General features: G+C 42.5%; 1 protein-coding gene across 2 annotated transcripts in view; it reads right to left on the reverse strand.

Annotated features, from left to right (window-relative positions):
* LOC136852019 (uncharacterized) overlaps nt 1-26,533 on the reverse strand; it is a 148,873-nt gene that overhangs the window by 26,437 nt on the left and 95,903 nt on the right. For both annotated transcript variants that reach the window (XM_067126487.1, XM_067126486.1), the window contains exons 8-10: nt 18,126-18,292; nt 6,319-6,460; nt 5,581-5,669 (exon numbers count right to left, since the gene is read on the reverse strand). In XM_067126487.1, coding sequence (XP_066982588.1) covers nt 5,581-5,669; nt 6,319-6,460; nt 18,126-18,292 — 398 coding nt within the window. The remainder of the gene's footprint in view (nt 1-5,580; nt 5,670-6,318; nt 6,461-18,125; nt 18,293-26,533) is intronic.

A 26,533-nucleotide genomic window follows, 5' to 3' on the forward strand; every position in this document is an offset into this window, starting at 1 on the left:
GACAAAAGAATTTCTGAAATTTTCGGCCGAGTTACCGCGCAGACGTAAGGAAAGTTTTTAAAAAATTCACCATAAATCGAAACATTGTGCTAGAGACTTCCAATTTGTTGCAAAATGAAGGTAAATGATTGAATATTACTAGAATGTAAGAGTTTTAGCTTACAATTGCGTTTTTCGACCATTTCGGTCAAGTCAAAGTTGACCAAAGGTTGAAATTTTTTGTAGTCAACGTATGGTATGTCCACTCTGCACCCGACAGACAGTTTTAGTCGACGTACGATACGTCCAGTCGGCGTTTAAGGGTTAACATTCCTCAAGAGATTAAAGAGATGAATTTTGTTTTAAAGGTATGTCAACACAGTTAGTAAATATCTTCTGAAGCAAAAAAAAAATTCTTTTGTTGCTGAAGAACCTCTGGACCAACAATTTTGCACTCAAAAGTAATGAGACGGAATTAATTCTATTCTTTATGTAATCAGTTAAAATACATACACTATCAAAAACTACATACTGTATTAAAAAAACCATGCACTTATGTCATTGTCAGTTTTACGTGAGCAAAGTTTTCTTCTCAAGACAGAATACAGCTAATACCTGATTGGCTGGCTGGCTGCCATGGAGAGCTGTTAGCAAATGACAGCCCTCTACTTCTGTTCTAATTACAGACACATTTCAATCCAAAACTGTGTTTATGGTACTAAGTTTAAACATTGCTATGGTCGTAATGATTTGACTGCTGATGGCAAAAATTACTCAATAAATTGCTTTACAAAATCCCACAAGAACAGTCTGTCATAGTGATGTGTCATCACTTGCGAATCCTGTTCCCAGGTCGTCCTCAAATGTATGGCTGCAAACTGATGACGACCTTAGCGACAAATGAAGAGCAATCCTCTCCATGATCAATATGGTGAAATGACATTTTCATAATAAAATTAAATTTCATATATACTTACCACGTAATTACATAGCTAATGTTTCTACTCGTGCAGCACTTTTAAAAATTTATGGTAGCACTCCTACTGTTTTTGTGTAGGTAACAAGTTCCGCCCAGTATCAGAACACCCGGGGAAAACATCTGGCAGGTGAGCTCAATTTTGTTTGTTCCCTTATGTTCATAAGAGGGGAGGAGGGTGGGCTCCGATTCTGTAATTACTTGGCAAGTATATATGAAACTTAATTTTATTATGAAAATGTCATTTTTATATAAGTAACTTACCAAGTAATTATATAGCTGAATCCCACACTGAATGGAGATAGGATATATGGATATATTCTACTCCAAAACATTAAGGCAATGCTTGTTGTTTCCTTACCTGGTAAGAGAGCTACTGCAGGTGAATACTGCCTCTGGTTGATGCCCATCTTGACCTGTAGTGGCACGGCGGTTGAGCCGTGGGTCGCCTCTACTTAAGTGGGAGCTTTGCAGCGGAGTATAGGCCTAATGGATATCAAAGCATATGAAAGTGCCCTTGCCCTGGGCACAGTACCAAATTTAAAAACAACCAAACAGTGCTGTCACCTACTCTGAAAACACCACAACCCATCCACTACGACTGGTGGGTACTCCAGGTACACTGTACCACCAGGCTCCCCCAAAACTAGAAAGCCTTACACCAAGGTGAAAGGACAGTAGGAGTAAAAGAGTGCTTCCCATGAATCCTCACCCAATACCATGCCAGCCACCGATAACGGTCCCAAGGTACTGCAAGAAGGGTTCTTAACTGAACACCAGAGGTTACTGGATGAACCTCTGATCTTCTCTGTCCTACTCAGATAGTACCTCATAGCTCTGACTGGACAGAGTACTCTCTCTTCTTCCTCAAGACCCAAGCATGTCCATTAAATTCTTAATGGTGAAAGAACAAGGCCAGGGCTTGGACGGGTACTCGTTCTTTGCCAAAAAACCTAGGGTAAAGGAGCAAACTACATCCCCTTGGGAAAACCTACCCTTTTACCTATGGCCTGAATTACACTAATGTGTTTCGCAGTAGCTAAGGCAGAGGAAGTGTGACCTACGAATGAGGTCCCTCAGAGAAGCAGAACGAAGGGGTTCAAAAGCAGGATCTGTCAGCCACTTCAAGACTACATCCAGGTTCCAACAGACCAGATTATCCTTCCTCTGTTTTGACATATCAAAGGACTTGATCAGGTCATTAATATGTGAGTTTGATGAAAGATCCAGGCCTCTTTGTTTAAAAACTGAGCTAAGCATAGCTCGATACCCCTTAACGGTGGAAGAAGACAAATTCCTAGAATTCCTCAGCTATAGGAGGAAAATCATCAATCTGTGTTACAGATGTCTCAGAAGAGACATTGTGGTTGTGGCACAGTCGACGGAAAACTGCCCAGTTGGTCTGGTAGACGAGGCTACAAGATCTTCTCCTGCATTGTGTAACAGCCTCTGCAGCTCCCCCTGAAAAACCTTTCTCTCTGGCAAGCTTGCAGACAGTCTGAAGCCTGTCAGGGCAAGAGCGGACAACCCTTGGTGGTGTCTTCTGAAGTGGGGTTGTTTGAGTAAAGACAGTTTTTAGGGAAGAGGTCTTGGAAAATCTACCAGTAACTGAAGAAGGTCTGGGAACCACTCCTTCAGGAGCCAAAACGGGGCTATGAGGGTCACAGTGGTGTTGTGGTGGGCTTGAAATTTCTTTATCACCTCCATGATCATGCTGAAGGGAGGAAAAACGTGCACATCCAGATTGGACCAGTCTGTTGCCCAAGCAAGAGGATCTAGGGCTGGAGAGCAAAAGAGAGGAAGACAATGGTTCTTGGAGGTGGCAAACAGGTCCAAAGATGGCTTGCCCAACAGTTTCTAAAGATCTAGACAGACCAGGGGATCCAAGGTCCATTCGGTGGGAAGAACCTGCTTCTGACAGATCAGCTCGTAAGCCAAAAAATGTATTTCTCCTGGATAAACCGGGGTGACCAGAGTCCCTTGATTTTGATCCACCCACAGGAGTAGATCTCTTGCTGCCTGGCAGAGGAACAGGAATGAGTGCCGCCTTATTTTCAGATACATGCTAAGGCTGTGGTATTGTCCGCATGGACTACCACTGTCTTCTTGTGGACCATGGTCGAGAAACACTGAAGGCCTAGATGAACCGCTTTCAGTTCTCTGACATTTATATGAAGACTGTTGCTCTGGCATCCACATGCCAGATACTTCCTGATTCCCCGGTAGAGCTCCCCAGCCTAAGTCCGAGGTGTCTGAATAAAAGTCTAGATCAGAGCTCAGAGGCTGAAGGGACTTCCTTTCTGACAGTCTTTCTTCAGACAGCCACTATTGCAGGTCCGCTTTGATCTCTGGGGTGATCGTAAACACCTAAGTGTCCGGCTGTGTTTTCCTGTCCCAGTTGGCCTTTAGGAAGAATTGGAGAACTCTCATATGCAGTCTGCCTAGTTCGGCAAACATCTCTATGGATGCCAACATCCCCAGCAGGCTCATCGAATTGTTGAGCTGAGCAAGGAGAAAGGGCTAGAAACTTGTGGACAATCTGAAGGCCCAAACAGAGGATCTCTTGGGACAGGGCCAACTGAGACTTCTGTAGATTAATAAGAAGGCCCAGCTCCTTGGTAAGAAGCTAAACCTCGTGCAAGTCCTTCATGCACTTTTCCTTTGACAGGGATTGAAGTAGCCAGTTGTCCAGATACAGACTTACAGTGGAGCCATTTTGAGAGAGGAGTGAGGACTCAAGTGAACACTTGAGGGGCTGTCAAAAGGCCGAAGCAAAGGGCCTGAAACTGATATACTTTGTCCTGAAAGATAAACCTTAGATACTTTCTGAAGTCTGGATGGCTCAGAATGTGGACGTAGGACGTATGTGTCCTGCATGTCTAATGTTATCATCCAGTTGCCCTGGTGAATGGATGAAAGGACTGAATGGTTCATCTCCATCTTGAATTTTGTCTTTTAGACAAAATGACTGAGGGCGCTTACATCTAGGACAGGCCTCCAGCCCCCAAATGTTTTCTGAACCACAAAGAGACAGTTGTAAAAGCCCTCTGTGTTGGTGTTCTCAACTTCCTCTATGGCCTTCTTTTGGAGGAGGGAGGACACTTCCTACAAAAGGGCCGAATGTCTCTCTGAGCCTCTCGAGTAAGCCGACAATGCGATGGGAGAAGTGACTAATGGTGGGCTCTCCAGGAACGGGATGACATAGCCCTCCTTCAGAACCTTGATGATTCATGGCTCTGCTCCTCTGATCAGCCACATTTCCCAAAACTCCAGGAGTCTGGCTCCTACCGATGCATGAAGGACTTTGTTTTCACTTTTTTTGGCACTGTCTCAGCTGAGGCCCTTCTTAATGGACCTGGCCATGAAACGTACATTGGAATGGGTCCTAAACTGAGATCTAGATCTGGGTCTACCTCCATGAAAGGGCTGCTGCTGGAGGGGAGAGACCGTCTTAGGCGCAAAGGCAGGCGAATCCTTGGGACACTTGGAGGATTGAGTCAACAGATCTTGCGTTGATATTTTGTAAAGGTCAGACGCAATTCCTTAAATGTGCCCTCAGGGAAGAGGTGATGGTGGTCCAGAGGTGAAAATAACAGGGTCGATTTCTGCGGTGCATCTGTGTGACTCCCTTAGTAGTAAAGGAGCACCAGAGTTCTCTCTTCTTCAGATACTGTAGAAGAGCTGCATAGGAAGAAGGAGAGCAGATTCTTGATCGACCTCTTCTCAGGAGACCAGGGACAGGATGGCATTATGGGAAGTCTTGGAAGTGGAAGGAGCTTTCTTCAACAAGCTCATGATCTCAGCTAACTGTCACTTAATCGAAGCCAACGATGCTTCGTCTTAATCTGAAGGTAACAGAGACTGTTGTCTCTGAGCAGACTGAATAGGAGAGACATGTCTGGGAGAGGGCACTAGGTGCTCAGAGGCGAGTGTCGGATACTGAAGAGTTGGCACTGGGCGCTTGTTAAGTGGCATCATGCACTCAGGAAGATGAGCCAGACTTTTGGTCACTGACGTTGTGCGCTTATGAGTGGACGCTGGGCGTTTGGGAGCCAGGTGAGGGCACTCAGCGTTACTTATATCTCATTTTATTCAGAAGTTTTCTTTTACCTCTTGACTCACATTCAAATCATTTAAATCATTTTAAATTAATAACAAGTTACTCCATCCTTTTTTAGCTTAGACATCCAAAAACATATGAAATGCTTTTAATACAAATAACTGCATTTACAGACTTTTCTCTTCCATACTTCAGACTGTTAGTTGTTAACATAAATTTAGTTATAGCTATCTTTTAACCACTATATTTATATTGCTGCTAGTTCTGAATTGGAAGAACATTCACTTCCATCATAAATAAAATAAAAAATACTATAGTATTTTATCACAAAATAAGTTAAATGTGAAAATCTTGCTCTGCCATACCTTTTGTCAGTAGCTTTTGGATATTCAGTGGCCGCCAAAATTTTTCTCTATTTGCACCATGTCCGAACTTGTTCAGGTAATCAGTAAGTTTGAATAATGACCCTTTGGATAACTGAGGGACTCCTACATTCTCGAGAGTTAGGAAAAAATGAGTCACTTGATATGAAAAATAATTTCCAAAATACAGCCCACTTCCTTACCATCTATGAGGCCATATGATGTGGAGTGGTTCTAAAGCATCCTTTGGAGATCTTGTTTTGTGTGCAATGCAAACAGGAAAAAAGATGACCTGAAATAAAAAATAAAACTCATCTTCCACTCTTCTTTGGCCTATACAGTATTATAATCAATGTTATAAATTAGATTATTGAGATTACTAAGTCACATCTCTAGACACTAACAGAACTCGCCTAATGGATTTAACCATTAATGAGGTGGAAACTTGATCAAGTTGAAATAGTTAGAAAACCAGCCAAAAAGAGATCAAAAGGAACAAATGGAAAGTAATATGCTGGAAACAATGTCGCTCGGTCCAAAGAGATGCTGCACAGAACCTTAAATACCATCTACAGTACACAGTACTATGCAACGCTCTCCGTAGGTGGTACCAAACTACAGTGTCCACTTTAGGAAGAAATGATGGAAAGATACATAGCAAAAAATCACTGAAATGTTCAATTTAACCTGCTCAGTTTGATTAACAAATTCTTCAACACAAAATTAAGTTGAAAATTCACCATTGTCTACCAGGTATTCAAGGAAAATAGTAAATTAAAAATATTTCAGTCTCAATTGCAACACAGATACCTAAACAATTTGAAGACTATACCAAATCAGAGGGGTTAAAAATTCTTTAACATAAATTCTACTAGCATCAATTCTTGTTGAATTCAGGTAGAGAATGTTGACAGTTGAACACAAATAACTAAGTGGCTCACCCGACTCTTTTCTCTGATCTGCTGAGTTATGGCATGAGCGTCAGGACGGTGGTCAGGTTGCAACTTCAAGTGACGAGGTATTTCACGCAGAAAGGATTCAAAGTTATACTGAGAGTTGAAGACAATCACATCTGCAACCAAACTGGCAAATAAAAGAATAAATTAGAATCTTGAGCGCAGGAGAAGATAATGTAACATCCTAATTAATCACACAAATTAACATCCTCATCAAGAGTTATCTTTATAAATTACAAATACCATAATGCAACAACTTCAGTCACAGTACGGCTTCTTAATGTCAATACAATCTTAATCCTATAATATACTTCAATCTTTATATTTAGTGCACCCTAAAGTAAAAGTTTCATATTTACTACTTCACACTTTCACATCAATACCACCCTTATGTTCATAAACTTTGCACGCTTTCTTATAAGTTACTCTCTAGTTAGGAAGGTGTAACTATGCCTTCCGTACAACATATACAACAACCATGTTGTCAGCCATAATAAAGTACACAACTTAGAAAATTGACACTACTACAGTACTTAGAACTATGGCAAGACCTTACACAAATGAAACACAGAAAGTTGTGAAATTTCTGTGAATAAAAACTCCAACAAAATTGTAAAGATAGAAACGGCACCCATTACGCGAAAAATTCGTTAGCTAAGAAAAATCCAAAAATTTAGATAAAAAAAAAAGACAGAGTAGGCAAATGTCTTGGAGAGAAAAACAAAAAAGACTCAAGAACATAACAATATATTTTAATTTCTATAACACAATACCTTTTTATACAAACCCATTAACCATACATTGCCTTATTTGAAAATTGCAGAAATTCCAGTCTCACCAGATCCTACTAACACCCATTAAAAACTCACCACATACACACACACACACACACACACTCTGCCCAGCCTGCAGGTACTGCTTGTGCTTCATCCCCTCTCTTTCATGGAAAGAATACAAGTTTTGCTGTGTTATAAAACCAGTTTTTCCTTCATATCCCCATTCAACATATACTGCCAGGTAGCATAATGTTCTTGTACTAAGGTAAAGGCACTGGCAACCAAGACGACTCCGCCTTGGCAGCAACTAGAAAATGAGTCCTTTCATCCAATGGTAAAGCAGTACAGCAAAGGGAGGAGTGAGTACTCAATCCCTGAGCCACACACAGCTCTGTTAGAGAAGAGCCAGGCAGAAAATGCTAGTTGATGGTCTTGGAGGCAAACATTCTTGGCCTTCTAAAGTCACTCAGGCATAGATAACAAAAGAATTTGTCTACAGGGTTCTAATGACTACAATGCCGCTTGCCGGGCGAGTGCTCCCGCGAGTGCAATATCCTTCTGAAGCCCCTAGAAAATTCCCGGTTACTACAATGGGTCCTATACTGGCTGCAGCACTGACTGATGCATGAGATATGCATGCCTCAACCAAAGGAGTCTGCACTAGCCTCTCTATTAAGCAGTTAAGGGAAGGGAATGAACCTCCACGTCCACAGTCATGATAAAAGGAAGAACCAATGACTCACACCAATCACCACTCAGTCCATGTAGCAGGATGTTCTCGTACTGCAGTAGGGCACAGCTGACTAAGAATGCTCCAAATAGGCTGCAATGAGAAGCTGAGTCATCTCATCCAATGGTTAAGCAGCAGGATGGCGGAGTACTCGGGCCCCGAGCCCCACACAGTTCTACGAGGGAATGGCCAATCAGAAACCACAACTGCGAAGAATCAACACATTTACTTTCAGATGGAGTTGAGACATGAGCTGAGCTTCAAATCTGTATATTTATCATTCTCAGGCATGGTGACGGGTGAGGAAGTCACAGACAAGCCAGGAAGAGGAGCAAACAACGGTGCCAAGCACAACCAATAACTGGATAACAGACAGGGGTTACATAAGATCGACCGAGACCCGTAAAAAAGAGCACGGACTGAGGCAGCTGTCACATGAGGACAAGGCAGGCAGCTTGTAAACTGTGTCACAGGGGAATGAAAATGACTTTTATGATAAAATAAATGTTTTACATATACTTACCAAGTAATTACATAGCTAATAATTCTACCTCACGCAGCAACTTTTTTTATTTACCTAGATGACAGCACCGCCCTCTATGGGGAACATTGGAACAACACGGCAGTCGGTTGAAAATTTATTTATGCCCTCATGTCCATGAGAGGGGAAGAGGGAGGGTAAGTATATATAATTACTTACCAAGTAATTACATAGCTGAATCCCACACTGAATGGAGGTGGGACACAAGGAGATAATCTAATCCAAAACATTAATGCATGATAATAACTTTGAAATAGAAAAATCTGCCTGCATTGAACACAATGCCTGTTGTTTCCTTACCTGGTAAGAGAGCTACTGTAGGTGAGTACTGCCTCTGGTTAGTGATCATCTTGACCTGTAGTGGTGCGAAGCTATAGCCGTGTCACCTCTATTTAGGAGGGAACTTTGCAGCAAGGTATAATGTCCGACTGCTAGCAAAGTTTACAAAGATGCCCTTGCCCTGAGCGCAGTACCAAGATAAAAAACCAGACAACACTGTCACCCAATCTGGAAACACTCAATAAAAACCATACCCTATCACTAAGACTGGTGGATACTCCAGGTCTTCGTAACCCCAGGCTCCCAAAAACTCGAAAACCCTACTTCAAGGTGAAAAGATAGGAGAAAAAGAGTGCTTCCTAAGATTCTTCACCTAATCCCATGCCAGCCACCGATAAAGGCCCCAGGGTACTGCAATCATTAAACACAGTTTCTACATAAATAGTGAGAAGTAAAAATTGACTTGTACTTCCAGTAAGTGGACTGGATAATAGCGGACGGAGAGACGTTATGTCTGAATGCCAAAGAAGTGGACAGTGCTCTAATATCAAGTGCTCTTGCTTTAAAGTTTGGTAAAAATTCCTCCTGGATCTGGGAGTGTGCTTCTTTAAATCTCTCAGAAAGAACAAGGCATTCCTTGACAGAGGGCAAGACGGGTTCCTAATCAACCAGAGGTTATTAGAAGTACCCCTAATATTTTCTGTCCTATGTAGGTAGTGTTTCAGTGCCCTGACTGGACATAGGACCCCTCTCTCCTTCCTCTTGTCCTAGGATATCTGCTAAGTTCTTAACAGTGAAAGAACGAGGCCTGGGCTTGGATGGGACCTCATTCTTCGCTAAAAAACCTAGGGTAAAAGAACAAACTGCGTCCCCTTGAGAAAAGCCCATTTTCTTGTCAATGGCTTGAAGTTCGCTGATGTGTTTAGCCTAACGCAAAGAGGAAGAGAGTCTTACCAGTCAAATTCCTAAGGGAAGAAGTCCTGAGGGATTCAAATGATGGGCCCAATAGCCATTTAAGGACCACATCTAGATTCCAGGATACTGAAGAATTGTCCTTTTTAGATTTCGTTGTCTCGAAAGACTTCAACAGGTCGTTGATATCGGGGTTTGAAGATTAGATCCAACCCTCTATGTTTAAAGACTGAGCTAAGCACAGCTCTATAGCCTTTAATGCTTGAAGAAGACAAGTTCCTTCTATTTCTCAGGAAGAGGAGGTCTGCAATCTGAGTTACAGTGGTCATGGAAGATGAGATATTGCATCTGAGGCACCACTGTCGAAAGACTGACCACTTAGCCTGATAGACGAGCCTAGAAGATCTTCTGCACTGAGCAATCGGTTCTGCAGTTACTCTTAAAAAACCCTTTGCCCTGACCAGCTTACGGACAGTCTGAATCCTGTCAGAGCAAAAGTGGACAACCCTAGGTGGTGTCTTCCGAAGTGGGGTTGTCTGAGAAGAGATGGTTTTTGAGGAAGCATTCTTGGGAAGTCTACCAGCAGATGAAGAAGGTCCAGAAACCACTCTCTCAGAGGCCAAAATGGAGCTATGAGGGCCATGGTCATATTGCTGTGCCTCTGGAACTTGTTCAAAACCTCCCTGATCATGCAAAAGGGAGGAAAGGCATACAAGTTTAGGTTCGAACAATCTTGCAGCATGGCGTCCATGGCCCATCAAGGGGGTCTGGGGCTGGCGAGCATTACAGACGAAGACGATGGTTCCTGGAGGTGGTGAACAATTCTATCATTGGTTTGCCCCAAAACTGCCACAGGCAAACTAGGGAGTCTAGGTTCCAGTTTGTGGGAAGGACTTGCTTTTGACAGTTCAGCTCATCTGCCATCACATTTAGCCTTCCTTGGATGAACCGAGTGACCAGAGTCACTTGATTTCGGTCTGCCGACAGCAGTGAGTCTCTCGCTACTTGACATAGAGAGATGGAGCGAGTCCCACCTTGCTTTTGAATGTAGGGTAAGGCCGTGGTGTTGTCCACATGAACCACTACAGTCTTATTGCGGACTAGGGAGGCAAAACTCTGAAGGCCTAGATGCACTGCCTTCAGTTCTCTTATGTTGATGTGTAAGCTCTGTTGATCTAGAGTCCACGTCCTGGAGACTTCTCGATTCTCTAACAAGGCTCGACCAGCCTATGTCCAACATGTTGGAATAAAAGTTCAGGTCTGGGTTCAGCAGATGAAGGGACTTCCCTTCTAACAGCCTTCTTTCTGTCAGCCACCACTGTAGGTCTGATTTTATTTCCAGGGCAATCGGGAAGACATGACTGTCTGGTTGTGTTTTCCTGATCCAGCTGGCCTTCAGGTAAAATCGGAGAACCCTCATATGTAACCTGACTAATTTGACAAAGGTTTCTAAGGAGCCTGCTGAGTAGGCTGACAATTCGATGGGAGAGGTGACCAAAGGTGGGTTCTCCAGAAAAGGAATGATGTAATCTTCCTTCAGAACCTTGACAATCCAAGGTTCCACTCCTCTTATTAACCACTTCTCCCAAAAACCCAGGGGTCTGGCTCCTACTAGTACATGGAGGACCACTGGTTCATTTCTTCTGGGCTGGTTTGGCGGAGGTCTTCCTAGGGTTCCTGGATGCAAAACAGGCAAATGGGAGGGACCTGAAAGACGTTCTGGTCCTTCCTTCACGAAAGGGATGATGCTGGAGGGAGGATAGGGTTCTTGCTTGAAGAGAGGAAGACAGTTCCTTGGGACATCTAGATAGTTGAGTAAGCAAGTCTTGTGTCGTCTTTTTCTGAAGATCTGTGGCAATCTCCTTCACTGTATCTTGAGGGAAGAGGTAATTTTTTGTCCAGTGGAGAGAACATCAAAGCTGATTTTTGCAAAAGAGTAACTCCCTTGGAAGCGAAGGGTAACGAGGGCGGAAAGTTCACTCGAGCTATTTCTTACTGCTTTGTCCTCACATGACAAAAGCCCTAGCCAGTCTGAAGCAGAATCCATGTCCAGGTCCTGATGATCCTCAATCTTCTTGGCCAATGCACCTACTAGCCAATGGAGGAAACTTTGAAGATGTCCTTGATTAAGTGGTTGAGTTCTGCAGACGAGAGCATAATCTAAGCTGAAGCAAAAACCGAGCGACAAGACAAGTCTATCAAACCAGAGAAGTCCCCTTGGGAGGAGGCAGAGACTCCCAACAATGGAGCTTCCCCAGTTGCATAATACTGGTACCTCCTGCGGATCAATCTAGAAGGAGAAAAAGCGGAGGACGTTTTCTCTTGGTCTCTCTTGGAGGACAGCCTGTCCTCCATTTCTTTAAATGTCTTCCTAGAGGAAGAAGAAAGAACCAACTTGGGGAGACGAGCAGAGTCATCTGACTGATTCCTCATTAAGCAAGGCTGATGAAGACGGGGCAGCTGGGACGAAGAAGGAGGGAAAGTTCGCCATCAAATACCTCAATAAGGCAGTAAATGTCGAGGGAGCCACAGGTTCTTGTTCGGTCTCTTCGTCCCAAGAGATCTGAGACAGGATGTTATCCTAGACAGGCTTAGGAACGGTAGGAGCTTTCAAAAGGTCCATAATTTGCACCGACTGATGCTTAATTGGAGCCAGAGCAGGTTCATCAGGGTCCGCAGACGAAGGTAAAGGTCTGGCTGGAGAAGGTGATGGGGGTAGCAGTCCCTGCCATGACAAAGCCAACGGGCATCCAGGAGCAGTTGCTAGGCATTCACCAGGAGCTGGCTTCAGGTGCTCGGTAGCTGGCGCCAGGAGCTTGGAAGGTAACTTGGGATGTCTGGAAGTTGGGCGCTTGGGAGCCGAGTGTGAGCACTTGTGGACAAAAGTCGAGCGGACAGGCGAGACGTTTTCTGGACAGTCCAACGCAGACAGGTGTGGATGCTCGTGGACAAAACTTGGGAGGACAGGTGAGCCGTCCTCTGGGTGGTCCCATGTGGACAGTTGTGGACGCTTGCGGACAGAAGAGGAGCAGACAGGGGAGACGGATTCCTGATCTATTGAAGTGGACAGAGGAGGGTGCTGATGGACCAAAGTGGACACGTGAGGGTCCGTTATGTAACCGCATGAAGTCCTGGGACTGCAAAGAGAATGCTTATGCTTCTTTACAGGCACTGGGCTTCCCATTGGATCTGGACTCTGAGTGCGATTTGCCTCAGTGTGCTTGAGAGGACGGGAAGAGTCCAGGTAGGCTAACACGAATGGCACTTCCTGTCTGCACCACTGTCATCGGAAGAGTGTGAAGGCCAGCAATGCACACTCCTGGACAAGCCTTTCCAATGGCTGTCTACTGACACCTAGGACCATAAAACAGGTGTGGTTGAGGAGACAACTACCTGTGGGCAAACGCCCTCTGCCTCCCTTGGACTTTCCATACGTCTTCTCCCTGGTGTGGGGAGCAGGACATTGACCACGGTCTAGGAGAGCCGGTGGGGACGAGCAGCCCCCTCCTCCACTTGCGCTGCACTATCACCTAGCACTTTCCCTTGAAGAGAATTCCCCAATTCAGTCACAGTCCCAACTACTAAACTAATTTTCTTATCAACTCTAGCTTCGAGACTGGCAACGGTATCAGGATCGGAAGCAAGGGAGCCAGACACAGGAGTAGAACGATGTGCAATAGGAGGGCTAGCATTAGGAGAGAGAGTACGAATAGGAGACGACGGGGGAATGACAGAACTAACCTCTAAGTTAGGCCTAGGTGTAGCCTCTAAGCTAAGAGATCGTTCCTCAGCTCTACAAGTCGCCTTCCTCCGTCAATCTTTCTCTAACTTGCCTAAATGAGAGTTAAAAACTTTCCATTGGTTACTATCCCACATAGCACATTCAATGCAGGTTTTATCTACACTGCAAACTTGCCCCCTACAACTCGTGCAGACTGTATGAGAATCAAAGCATGCTTTAAGTAGCCCAGCCTTACAGCCTATGCCGCTGCAATCAAACACTCGAACCGCTAGAATCTGACATGATGAGAAAAGCTGGTCCAAATCCTAATGAAAGACTAACTATAGTCTGCGCTAACCAAAAAAAAGTGTACTTCACCGAAACTATGAAATGACTGCAAATCCAATCAAAGCTGCTGCAAATGGCCGCAATGTTTACAACGCGGGTGGCAGAAATGTCCTATCTGCCAGCTGCCGTGTTATTCCAATGTTTCCCGTAGAGGGCAGGGCTGTCACCTAGGTAAAACAATTAAAAGATGCTACCTCGAAACTAAAAAAGTTGACACGTAATGTAGAATTATTGGCTATGTAATTACTTAGTAAATTACTTATATAAAACTTCCTTGTTCGTACTTGTAGCTGGGAGCTCTCTAAGTCATAGAGCACAGTGAAGTAGGTTTGGAAAGCCAAGAGACTGAGGATTCTGAAGAAGCATTGACTGGAATCCTCAATAAATGAAGTAAATATGCCTGTTTCTGCATGAAGAGATACTACCGATCATGTCTTTGGGGAAAACATGTCTGACCTAGGCAAGATACTCATAGATGTGAATCACAATCAAAGGAGGATATGAACAAGGTACAAGCCTAACTAAGATGACCTTGGCAAGTACTGAAACATTTTAATATTTATGTTCAGGGTAAACATTCAGCCTAAACAAAAAACCTTACAGTTAGTACACCACTGAACACTCACTGCCAAATGCACTGACACTGACCTAAAAGTAATCCACCAATAATATCGTGCCAAAAATTCACAAGATGAAAAACTGAGCAAGTGACAAGAAGTCAAAAACAATTAAGATACTAAAGGTTAGTTGATACTGAACAATTGAGTGTAATACGGGAATGAACATGAACACTCATAGAGGCAAAGATAAAGCAAAAACCAACCATTCCAGTCAGATTAAATAATGTTACTAAAACACAATAACGGAATTTAAAGAGTCAGGAAAAAAACCTGAACTAACCAACAGGAAAGGGAATAAAACAACTGTACTTGAAGTAATTCATAAATAGATGGCATGAATGAATGACTAAGTCCAACATACTCACTAAGATGTAAAGGTGACAAGATGATATGAAATAAAATTAAATGTGCAACACTGTGAAACCTACAATGTTTGGTCTATGAAGTTTCACCACTAACTGAAGACGAAGAGGTGCCAGTGCGTATCAGCAAGCAGGATGAATCATCCATGCATGGTGAAGTAATGTCATGTTTTTCTTAATCTCGGCAGACTGAACCCAGTGAAAATGGGATTTCCATGCCATGGAATCTCAGCAGCACATGATTAATAGGGTTTTGATGAAATAAACTACTTTATTAAATCTAACATAAAAAGAGACTCGGTAGATACACTGCAACATAGGAGGTAAACCGTCAAAAACATTATGAAGTTACAACCAGGTAGTGTGTTAAAAGCCTTATGAGGATATTCAAACTGACTCCTAATTACAAACTTGTATGAAATTTGAAGTAAATATGTTGTTATGAAGTAAATAATACAAGTTTAGAAGAGAGAAGTAAGCTAAAGAACAGAATTATAAGAACAGAAGATTGGCAAAACAGATGAACAAGCAGGATCTGTTCTTTTGTCCTTTCATCCTTCCCAATCTTTTCCATTTTTCCATACTGAGCAATATTCCAAACTCCATGCAGTCCCAACAATCTGACAGCTCTTAACAGTTACACAATTAAGTGAAAGAATTACATGCAAGGACAATAGAGTACATGTAAATCCAATTAACCCTTAAACGCCGAGCCTCTGTTTACAAAAGTGTCTGCCGTATGCCAGCGGCGTTCGGGAGTTAGCGCCGAAGTGGAAAAAAAGTTTTTTCAAAAAATCACGCCACGCTTAGTTTTTAAGATTAAGAGTTCATTTTTGGCTCCTTTTTTTGTCACTGCCTGAAGTTTAGTAAGCAACCATCAGAAATGAAAAAAATATCATTATCATATATAAATATTGGAATATATGACAGCGTGAAAAAAAATTTCATATATAACTGTATACAAATCGCGCTGTAAGCAAAATGGTTAAAGCTAATGAGCTATTTTTTTTGTTGTATTGTACACTAAATTGTGATGATTTTAGTATATAACAAATTGTAAAACAATCAAAGCAACACAGAGAAAATATTATCACAAAATGATGCATGAATTCGTAACTCGCTGACGTAAAAAAACTTTTTTTCAAAAATTCACCATAAATCGAAATATTGTGCTAGAGACTTCCCGTTTGTTGCAAAATGAAGGTAATTGATTGAATATTACTAGACTGTAAGTGTTTTAGCTTAAAATTGCACTTTTCAACCATTTCGGTCGAGTAAAAGTTGACCGAAGGTCACTGATAAAGGCTACAACCATGAATTATTTTTTGTTGTATTCTACATGAAATTGCACACATTTTCCTGTATAACACTTTATGTAACACCTAACAGAAAACGGTGTGAAAATTACGACAAGGTTACTACAGAAATTCTGAGATTTTCAGCCAAGTTACTGCTCGTGGAGGTGTAAGAAAAAGTTTTTTCAAAAATTCACCATAAATTGAAATATTGTGCTAGAGACTTCCCGTTTGTTGCACAATGAAGGTAAATGATTGAATGTTACTAGAATGTAAGGGTTTTAGCTTACAATTGCATTTTTCAACCATTTCGGTCAAGTCAAAGTTGACAGTAGGTTTAAATTTTGGCACTTATCATGATTTATATGAAAATATTTCAAAACTGATAAAAGCTAGAACCATGTGTTATTTTTTGTTGTATTCTACATGAAATTGTGCACATTTTCATGTATAACACTTTATGTAACGCCTAATATAAAATGGTGCGAAAATTACGACAAGGTGACTAAAGAAATTCTGAGATTTTCAGCGAGTTACCACACGTGGATGTAAGGAAAAATTTTTTTTCAAAACTTCACCATAAATCGAAATATTGTGCTAGAGACTTCCCGTTTGTTGCAAAATGAAGGTAAATGATTGAATGTTACTAGAATGTAAGAGTTTTAGCTTACAATTGCATTTTTCGACCATTTCGGTCGAGTCAAAGTTGACCGTACGTTTAAATTTGGCACATCGTGATTTACATGAAAATATTTCAAAACTGATAAAAGCTACAACCTTGATTTATTTTTTGTTGTATTCTACATGAAATTGCACACATTTTCATATATAAAACTTTATGTAACGCCTAATAGAAAATTGTACAAAAATTACGACAGTGACTAAAGAATTTCTGAAATTTTCAGCCAAGTTCGCACCGCAGGAGGTAAGGAAAAAGTTTTTTTTTTAAATTCACCATAAATTGAAATATTGTGCTAGGGACTTCCCGTTTGTTGCAAAATGAAGGTAAATGATTGAATGTTACTAGAATGTAAGAGTTTTAGCTTACAATTGCATTTGTCGATCATTTCGGTCGAGTCAAAGTCGACCGAAGGTTGAAATTTTGGCACTTATCGTGATTTATATGAAAATATGTCAAAATTGATAAAAGCTACGACCGTAAGTTATTTTTCGTTGTATTCTACATGAAACTGCGCACACTTTCATATACAAAACTTTACGTAAAGGCTAATAGAAAACGGTGCACAAATTACAACAGAGTGACAAAAGAATTTCTGAGATATTCAGCAGAGTTAGCTGATGCTTTCTCTTGGGATAAGAAAGAAATTCGGCGCATGCGCAGCTGGGTCACGCTTGTTAACAAAGCAACAGCGCGATCCGTGAACTCCCAGCATCCCTCAAGGCGCGATTTAAAATTTTTCGCAAACGAGGCCTGTAAGTATTTTTCCGCGAGTATTTAAAAGAACTTTTTATAGTCGACGTATTTTACATCCACATGGCACCTGACAGACAACTTTTGTCGACGTAAAATACGTCCAGTCGGCGTTTAAGGGTTAACAGATCTATACAAATATTATACAGTACTCATAAGGTGGCACCATTAACAGTGCACCTTGCAGGAAAAACACAATACAGTGACAATCGAATTGCTTTCAGCCCTTCAATTTTCATCCATTTCATTTAGTCTTCCATTACTTGACTGTCCAACTTCTCTAACTCTACCTTACTCTAGGTTTCGCCTCAGATTCAAGAACAAATCCTTTGGGCATGCCATATAAGAATCTAGAAATGTGACTGTGTCCTTGTTAATCTTATTTGCAATAACAACACTGCAATTAAAGACGTCTCAAGGTCTTGAAACAAATGCACCATCATCACCCATTCAGTTTATAACTAAAAAAAAGCTTCATTATTAGTCATACCAACTACTGTATTTTCCAGTATTTAACAGTGGCATTTTTCCTTGGTAAAAACAAGATTTTCTAATAATCTCCAACTCTTGCCCAGTATAATTTACACTACAACTATCAACTTGATACACAAATCAATTAAATTTACACTGTAACTGGTGACTGTACCTAGGAAATGACAGCTCTTGCGTTTCCAAAGGAAAATAACACGGTAATGCACAGCTACACTAATAAATGCTAAACGAGAGACGGAGAAAAAACTCATAAACAAATGAATAGCAGTCCAACATCAACTTACCAAGACAAGATTTGATTATATCCATATTGAAAGTCTCTATCTTTCTGCTTCCGTACCGGATAGACCAATTGGTTCTCATGAAAATACAAAATTTTCCGTAATCTAGCCAAATCAGGTCTTAATCCTATCAGCTCGCATAAATTCAAAGTTGATGAGGCAAATAAGGTCTGAAAAAAATTAAAGAAAAGAAGAATTAATTTGACTGGAAAACCATGTGCTTCAGCTGTGATCTCTAAGAAAATAAAATCAAATGTTGAACAATATAATTACCAGTTTTCAATAAATTTCTTGATAACACAATGATCATCATCTTGGTTTGAAGTACTTATTAACTTTCCCCAAATCTGTTACCCGTGGTGTGTGAACAGATATATGCCATCTTATCATTCCCATGAAAAACATTAGTTGTGATCAGTTTATGTGGATGTTAGGCTTGAGCGAACAGCTGGAATGTGAAGTCCGCTATATATGGGGTTTGAAAAGACAGATATCTCAAAGACTGAGATGGTATGAGCATGTAAAGTTGTGGAGGGTGCAGTCAAGAGTAGTAGTGTATATGGCAGCAGAGGAATGGCAATCATTAAGGACCCAAAAATCACAAAGAAAGGCCATACCTGGATATGATGAGAATTCCAGTAAAAAAAATTAGTAGAAGACAGAAAAGTGTAGAACTCATTACACACCTAAACTTCATGAAGATGAAATATGGCACAAATTCTAATAATGACGACTGAGTAGCTGATGGAGGTAAATTCAATATGATTCAGCCATTAAATTAATTAGAAGCACAGTCACACTAAAAGTGGCTTCACCAGACATAAAATGACATTTTTATAAAATGAAGTTTTATATAAACTTACCAAATAATTATATTGCTATTACTCTCTACTTTACATGGCAGCTCAAAATTCGAAATTCGCAACAGTGCTCTTTTGTTTTGGGCAGAGGTAGATTGCCCTGCCCACTTTCAGGGAAGGATAGGTAAAACACAGCTAAAGAGCTCAATTCGTTTATGTTCTATGTCCATGAGAGGGGAGGAGGGAGGGCTCCGATAATGTAATTATTTGGTAAGTATATATAAAACTTAATTTTATTACTGTATAAAAATGTTATTTTTATATAAGTATAACTTACCAAATAATTACGTAGCTGAATCCCACATTGACAGGTGGTGGGATACATACACAAAACTACTCAAAAAACACTCCAGAGATGGAAATGAATTTGAAAGAGAAAATTAGCTCGCATCGCAAAATGCTTGTTGTAACCTTACCTGGTGAGGGAGCTACGGCAGGTAGGTACTGCCTCTGGTTGGAGCTCCTCTCGACCTGTAGCAGTGTGGCGGTAGAGCCACAAGTTGACACTACTTTAGTGGGTGCTTTGTAATGTAGGTTACCAAAACCTACAATCCAAAAAGACACATCAAATATGTGTGTGTGCCCTTGCCCTGGGCGTGGGCGCAGTACAATAAAATATGATCAAGTAAAATTTAAAATCTACACCACAAACATGTTAAAATTCAAACAAACTGATGGCACTCATCACAGTGCCACTCAGGCTTCCCAAGAATACAACAATCCTTATTCAAGGAGAGTAGATAGAGGAAAACAAAGGCATTCCTCCTATCCTTCATCCCCCAACGCAACAACAAAGGCATTCCTCCTATCCTTCATCCCCCAATGCAACGTCACAACTGCCCTAATTTCATGTGCCTTGACCTTACATAAAGGCAGGAAATCCTCCCATTTCTTCAAGTATGATTCAGATATCACAGTCTTCAAAAAGAATGTTAAGGCATTCTTAGATAAAGGACAACTGGGGTCTTTAATTGAACACCAAAGGTTTGGAGAACCACCTCTAATTCCCTTGGTTCTCCTTAAGTACTCTCAAAGAGATCTAACTGGGCAGAGGACTCCCTCTTGATCAGCTTGACCTAGGATGTTAGACAGGCTCTTGACCAAAACGGAAGGTGGCCATGGTTTAGCAGGGTCTTCGTTCTTTACCATGAATCCTAAGGTCAGCGAGCAAACAGCATCACCTTAGCAAAAGCCTACCCTCTTTTCAAGGGCATGCAGCTCACTAGCCCTTTTAGTCGTAGCTCAGGCCATCAGAAAAAGGGTCTTCCTCGTCAGGTCTCTGAGAGAAGAGGATTCCAGAAGTTCAAAAGGTGGGCTTAAGAGCCACTGGAGAACTACATCCAGGTTCCAAGCTAGTTCAGAACGTTTTTCTTGAGAAAAAGGGTCTTTCTCGTCAGGTCTCTGAGAGAAGAGGATTCCAGAGGTTCAAAAGGTGGGCGCAAGAGCCACTTGAGAACTACATCCAAGTTCCAAGCTAGTTCAGAACATTTTTCTTGCTTACAAGTATTTAGGGATTTTATCAAATCACTTATATCCTGATTTGATGATAGGTCTATTTCTCTGTGTTTAAAGATGGAATTCAACACTGCTCTGTAGCCCTTGATGGTTGAAGTAGCTAAACCTTTCGAGGATCTGAGGAAAAGCAAAAAATCTGCAATCTGAGCTACAGTCATCTGAGAAGAGGATATATTTCTGTCTCGGCCCCAGCCCCGAAAGACTGTCCACTTAGCTTGGTAGACTGCAGCAGATGATCACTGCCTACACTTTACAATAGCTTCTGCAGCCTTCCTTGAAAAACCTTTTGCTCTGACAAGCTCCCCGACAGTCTGAAGCCTGTCAGAGTGAGAATGGCTAAGCCTAGGTGAAAACGTTGAAAGTGCGGCTGTCTGATATTTCCCTTCTGAGGTAGAAGCCTTGGATAATCTACCAGTAGACTTAGAAGGTCCAGGAACCATTCCTTGTGTGGCCAAAAAGGAGCCACTAGGGTCACTGAAGTGTTGCTGTGGGCACTGAACTTCTTCAACACTTCCCTTACCATGCTGAAGGGAGGAAAGGCGCAGACATCGAGATCCAACCAATCCTGCAGCATGGCATCCATTGTCCAAGCTTGAGGATCCAGTGTCATTGAAAAGTACAGAGGAAGATGATGGTTTCTTGGCGTTGCAAACAGGTCTACCAATAATTTTCCCAACAGCCTCCACAGGTCAGTGCACACTGTGGACAGAATGTCTACTCCATTGGTAGAACCTTTGCCGCAACTCAATTCGTCCGTAAAGACGTTCATCTTGCCCTGGATGAAGCGGGTCTTGTTGCTCTGTGCCCATAGAAGAAAGTCCTCAGCTGCTTCGCACAGCAAAAAGGAGTGGGTACCTCCTTGGTTCCTGATGTAGGCCAGTGCGGTCATGCTGTCCGATTGGACCACAACTGTCCAGTCGAAGGTCTCTGTTTCAAAGTACTGAAGAGCCAGGTGTACCACCTTCAACTCTTTTACATTTATATGAAGGTTTCTTTCAGTCAGAGACCATAACCCTGACACCTCTAAGCCACTGAGAAGAGCTCCCCAACCTAGATCTGAAGCATTGGAGTACAACATTAGGTTAGGTTCACAGGAGACAGCGACATCCCTGTCTTAAATCTGTTCTCCAACAGCCACCACCAAAGGTCCTCTTTGATCGGGGGTGATTTCGAAGACAAACGAATCTGGGCAGGCTTTCCTCCACCAGTTGACTCTTGAGATAAAACTGTAGCGGTCTGGTGTGTAATCTACCCAGAGGAACAAACTTCTCTACTGAGGACAGTGTTCCTAGAAGGCTCATCTGCTGAGCGGATGGGCAAGAAATTAATTTCCAGATTTTCCTGATGCAATTGAAAATCCTTTGTTGGGACAGAAAAGCCAGAAAATTCAGAGAATCTATCACTATCCCCAAATATAGAATCGACTGGGTGGGGGCTAACTGCAATTTCTTGAAGTTTATCAGTAATCCTAAATTTTGCGTTAGCTGAAGAGTCTTCTGAAGGTCCTCCATGCACTGGGGTTGCGAGGGGGAGCATAGGAGCCAGTCATCCAGGTACAGAGACACGTTTATCCCCATGAGGTGCAACCACTTCACCAATGGAGTGAGAACACGGGTAAAAACTTGAGGGGCTGTAGAGAGGCCAAAGCACACAGCCCGGAACTGGAAGACCCTGTCCTGGAACACGAATCTCAGACACTTTCTGTAGTCCAGGTGAATTGGAACACGAAAGTATGCATATCTATCGAGACTATCCAGTCTCGCTTGTGGATGGCTGACAGGACCGACTGATTCGTTTCCATTTTGAACTTTGTAAAATCCCTCTGTGCTTATATCGTCAACTTCCTTCACCACCTGCTTCTTGAGCAGAGCCAGAACTTCCCCAGACAGGGCTGAAAACCTCTCTGAGCCTACAGAGTAGGCCGTTAACCTGATGGGAGTGGTTACTAAGGGAGGTTTCTCCCTGAAAGAGATTGCATAGCCCTCCTTTAAAACTTGTAGCACTTGTCTTCAACCTGCTCCAAAAATGAAGGAGCCTTGCTCCCACTGGGACACAGAGGACAGGTAACTCATTTGTGAGGGACGGGTTTGTTGGATGGTTTCTTGCTGGGTCGTACTGGATGCAGATTGGCTCTCGGACAGGACTGGAAGCGGCCTCTACTTCCTCGAGAGAGCTGCTGAGCTGACGGAGAAGTAGTCCTGACAGCTGAAACTGAAGAGAAAGGTCATGCAGGGATCTTAGTCCTCTTGGCCGACTCAGTGAACAGGTTTTGGGTCGACTTCTTCCGCAGTTCACCCGTCACTCGTTCCAAAGTTTCTTGCGGAAACAAACTGGTGCGATCTAAGGAAGTAAACAGCAGGGAAGAACGTCGAGAGGGAGTGACAACCTCAGAAGTGAACGAGCACCACAAATCCAGCTTTTTAAGCACTCCAGTCGTAAAAATGGTGGCCAAATCATGGGCGCCATCTCTCACTGCTCTATCCGCACAAGCCAGAACACCCAACCAATCCATGGAAAGTTCTCCTGAAGCGATGACCAATCCTCGATCTTTTTTGCCAATGCGCCTATGGTCCATTTGAGGAAACTCAGGACCTCGAAGACCTAAAAATATCCTTCAGCATATGATCCAACTCTGAAGTGGTAAAAAGAATCCTAGCTGAAGAGCAGGCTGAGCAATGTGTTGCATTGATGAGACTGGAAAAGTCCCCCTTCTCCGACAGCCATTCGTCAATACGTGCAAGAGATTTCCCGGATGAGGAAGGAAGAACCATACGCTGTAACTTGGCAGACCCTGCAGGTTGCCGCATCATAAACACCGAGCCCGGAGAGGATGGAGCAGCTGGAGAGAAGAAATCTGGATAACACACCAGGAAGAACCGCAAAAGCGCCAAACAGTTCAAGGTAGGTGTATCCTCATCCACAGGTTCCTCCTCAGAGGAAATGGGAGACATTAGAGGGTCCGTGGGAATCTGAGCCACCGGAGCTGGCTTTTGTAACAGGTTCAGAATGCTAATGAGACGGCGCTGAACAGGTGCCAAAGACGGATCCTCAACTTCAGGGGAACTGGCACTTGATACACCAGGTACAGAGAGCCCCACCTGTCGCACCATACAGTTACTGGCAGGTGGACAATCATCAACATTAGCGCCCACTGATACTGGACACTCGGGCACTGGGCGCCCGCTCACAGACCGATCGGACACAGCACAATTACTAATGTTTACATCCTTCACAGACACTAAAGGGTTGGACATCTGAAGCTTAGACGCTATGGGAGCTTGGCTACTGGGCACTCATACAATGGACACTCGGACGCCTGACATCTATATACTGAACATTCATACAACACACGATCAACCTTGGGGCACTCGGACACTGGGCACCCACGAACTGGAAGCACGGATGATGGGTGCTAATATGAAGGATGCTTGGACACTGGATGATCAAAAGAAGGGCGCTCAGACACTGATCACTCAAACGATGGGTGCTCGGACACTAAATTCTCAGACTCTGGATGCTTGAAAACTTTATGTCCATACACAGGACTAATGAACACTTTCTTGGACAACTTACAGCGCTCAGTGGACACTGAATGGAAGCAAGGTGCTTAAGGGGATTCCCAAAAACTACAAGGAGGAAGAGGGCTGCGTACCATTTCCATCGCTTGCTTACGAGCCGTGGGAGTCACCTTCCACCAAGGCGCCAGACCTCTTCAATGGTCTCAACGCCTGAGTGAAGCGCAGACTGTGCTTTTTTGCTCCAATGGAGTCCTAGTCACTAGAAAATAACGTATGCATGTCCAAGCAGACTCCTTTCCAATGGCAGTCCTCCAAGTCCTGGGATTTGCGGACAACAGGCTCAGATGAGGAAGCTACTACTTGTGGGTAAACCATACCGACCTCCCTCGGACTGCCAGTTTGCTTCCTCCCAAGTAAGCAAGGGGAGTTTAGCAGGGACCCTGGTCTAGGAGCATCGGTGAGACAAGTAGCCACCCCCTCCACTAACAATGCAGTCGACACAGCACCCACACAGATAAATTTGTCCATAAGGGCACACCCTGCGTTCCCAATCTGGGAAACAGAGTTCACCAACAAATCAAATTTCTGATCAACTCGCGCTTCTAGGCTGGCAATGGCATTGGGTTCAGAAGAATGGGAGCCAGGGATTGGAGTTACAAGAAAAGTCGGAGGGCTTGAGATAGGGGAAAAAGTGGTCACAAGTGTTGAAGGTACAGGTAATTCAGCCACATCAACTCCCGGAGACAAAACCTGACTACCAGAAGCCTTCGCTTAAGCCCTAGCAGTAGCCTTTCTCAGTCTGTCATGCTGCAATTTCTCTAAATGTGTATGCAAAGTCTTCCACTTTCCCTTATCCCAGTCCTTACATTCGTCACAGCTAAGCTCCAGCAAGCAAACCTGCTCCCTACACGAACTACATACGGTGCGATTGTCATACTTAGCTGAAGTTAACCTAGTCTTACAGCCTTTACTGCAGTATCTGACGCTAGACGGGATTGAATCTGACATGATTAGTCCAAGCAAAAATAGTCAGTCAGGAAAGCCACAATTAGAAATCCTGAATTAGCTAAGCTAATAGTAGCACGCTACCAAAAAGCAAAGAGTACTTCACCAAATGAAGAAAATCTGCAACCACCCGGTGAAAAACCGAAAAGCCAAAAATCCAGAGCTGCTCAATAACCATATGTTTAGTCACTGACCGGCAGAAACGTACTGAGCTCTGTACTGTAGTTGTGTTGTACCTATCCTTCCCAGAAAGTGGGCAGGGCAGTCTACCTACCACAAAACAAACGTGCACTACAGCGAATTTACAATTTTGAGCTGCCGCGTAAAGTAGAAACAAATAGCCATGTAATTATTTGGTAAATTACCTATATAAAAATTAAAATTCCTAAACCTGCATCAGCCAGGAGTTCTGCATTATTTACTTGGGCAATAGCTACCTTTCAATTAGTCTCTACTCTCTTCCCACTTAACCAACTATATTTTTGTTTAAAGAGTCACATTCAACTTCTGTTATCAAAACAAATAATTTGGTAATAAAATAACGAGCTAACTGGGTGAAACTGGGTAGTCTGCCTTCTTACTCACATTCTCATTCCCTGACGAAATCAAAACAAACTGAAATACACTTCAAACGTAACTCCCAGACATAACCATTAATGTTCTTCTGTCAGATTCTCCCTGTTTGGGGCTAGACATGAAATGTTCTCTCAGTAGTATTATATCTTATGCTCTTTCTACCTGAATTCCAGACTGGCAAAGGGCCTACATCTAGGCCCTTTCTCCATACTTTTCTTACCCTTCCTACTCATACTGTTTTCCTTCCTCTATATTGACTCCTTTTCTGACTAACTGCTACTACAACATTTTCACCACACATCAAAACTCTCAACATGTGAGATTTCAGTCAATTTTTCATGCCTCTGAGCACCATTTTTTCACACAGCTTCCTAATTTGCAGTATGATCTTCTCGATGCACTACAGCCATGAACATTAGCATTTGCAGTCACAGAGCATGAAGCATGACAGGACCTATACGTATTCATAAATTATTGCTCTGTTTGCTAATTGAATAGTCTTATTTACAGTGGACCCCCACTTTCACGCGCTTCACTTTTTCACACCTCACTTGGTTGTGGATTTTTGTGGAACATATCTTTCAATTTTACGCAGAAACTTTCACCAATACGCAAATTTTCCTATGGACCGTATCTCTAAAATTATACCTAATTTGCTTCTTTTTTTGTACAGCAACACAGTGTATTCACTAATTACTGTATTTTTTCAATGAAGGGTATGTATACTGAGAGAGAGAGAGAGAGAGAGAGAGAGAGAGAGAGAGAGAGAGAGAGAGAGAGAGAGAGAGAGAGAGAGAGAGAGAGAGAGAGAGAGAGAGAGAGAGAGAGAGATGTTTACATCAAAGTCTAAGCACAGCATAAATGGATTCTGTAAGTGAAATAATGTTATATTAAAATTTTATATGTGCTTTCTTTCAAGATTAAATAAATATATATA

This window comes from Macrobrachium rosenbergii, chromosome 24 (genome assembly GCF_040412425.1).
Source record: "Macrobrachium rosenbergii isolate ZJJX-2024 chromosome 24, ASM4041242v1, whole genome shotgun sequence".
Taxonomy (NCBI): domain Eukaryota; kingdom Metazoa; phylum Arthropoda; class Malacostraca; order Decapoda; family Palaemonidae; genus Macrobrachium; species Macrobrachium rosenbergii.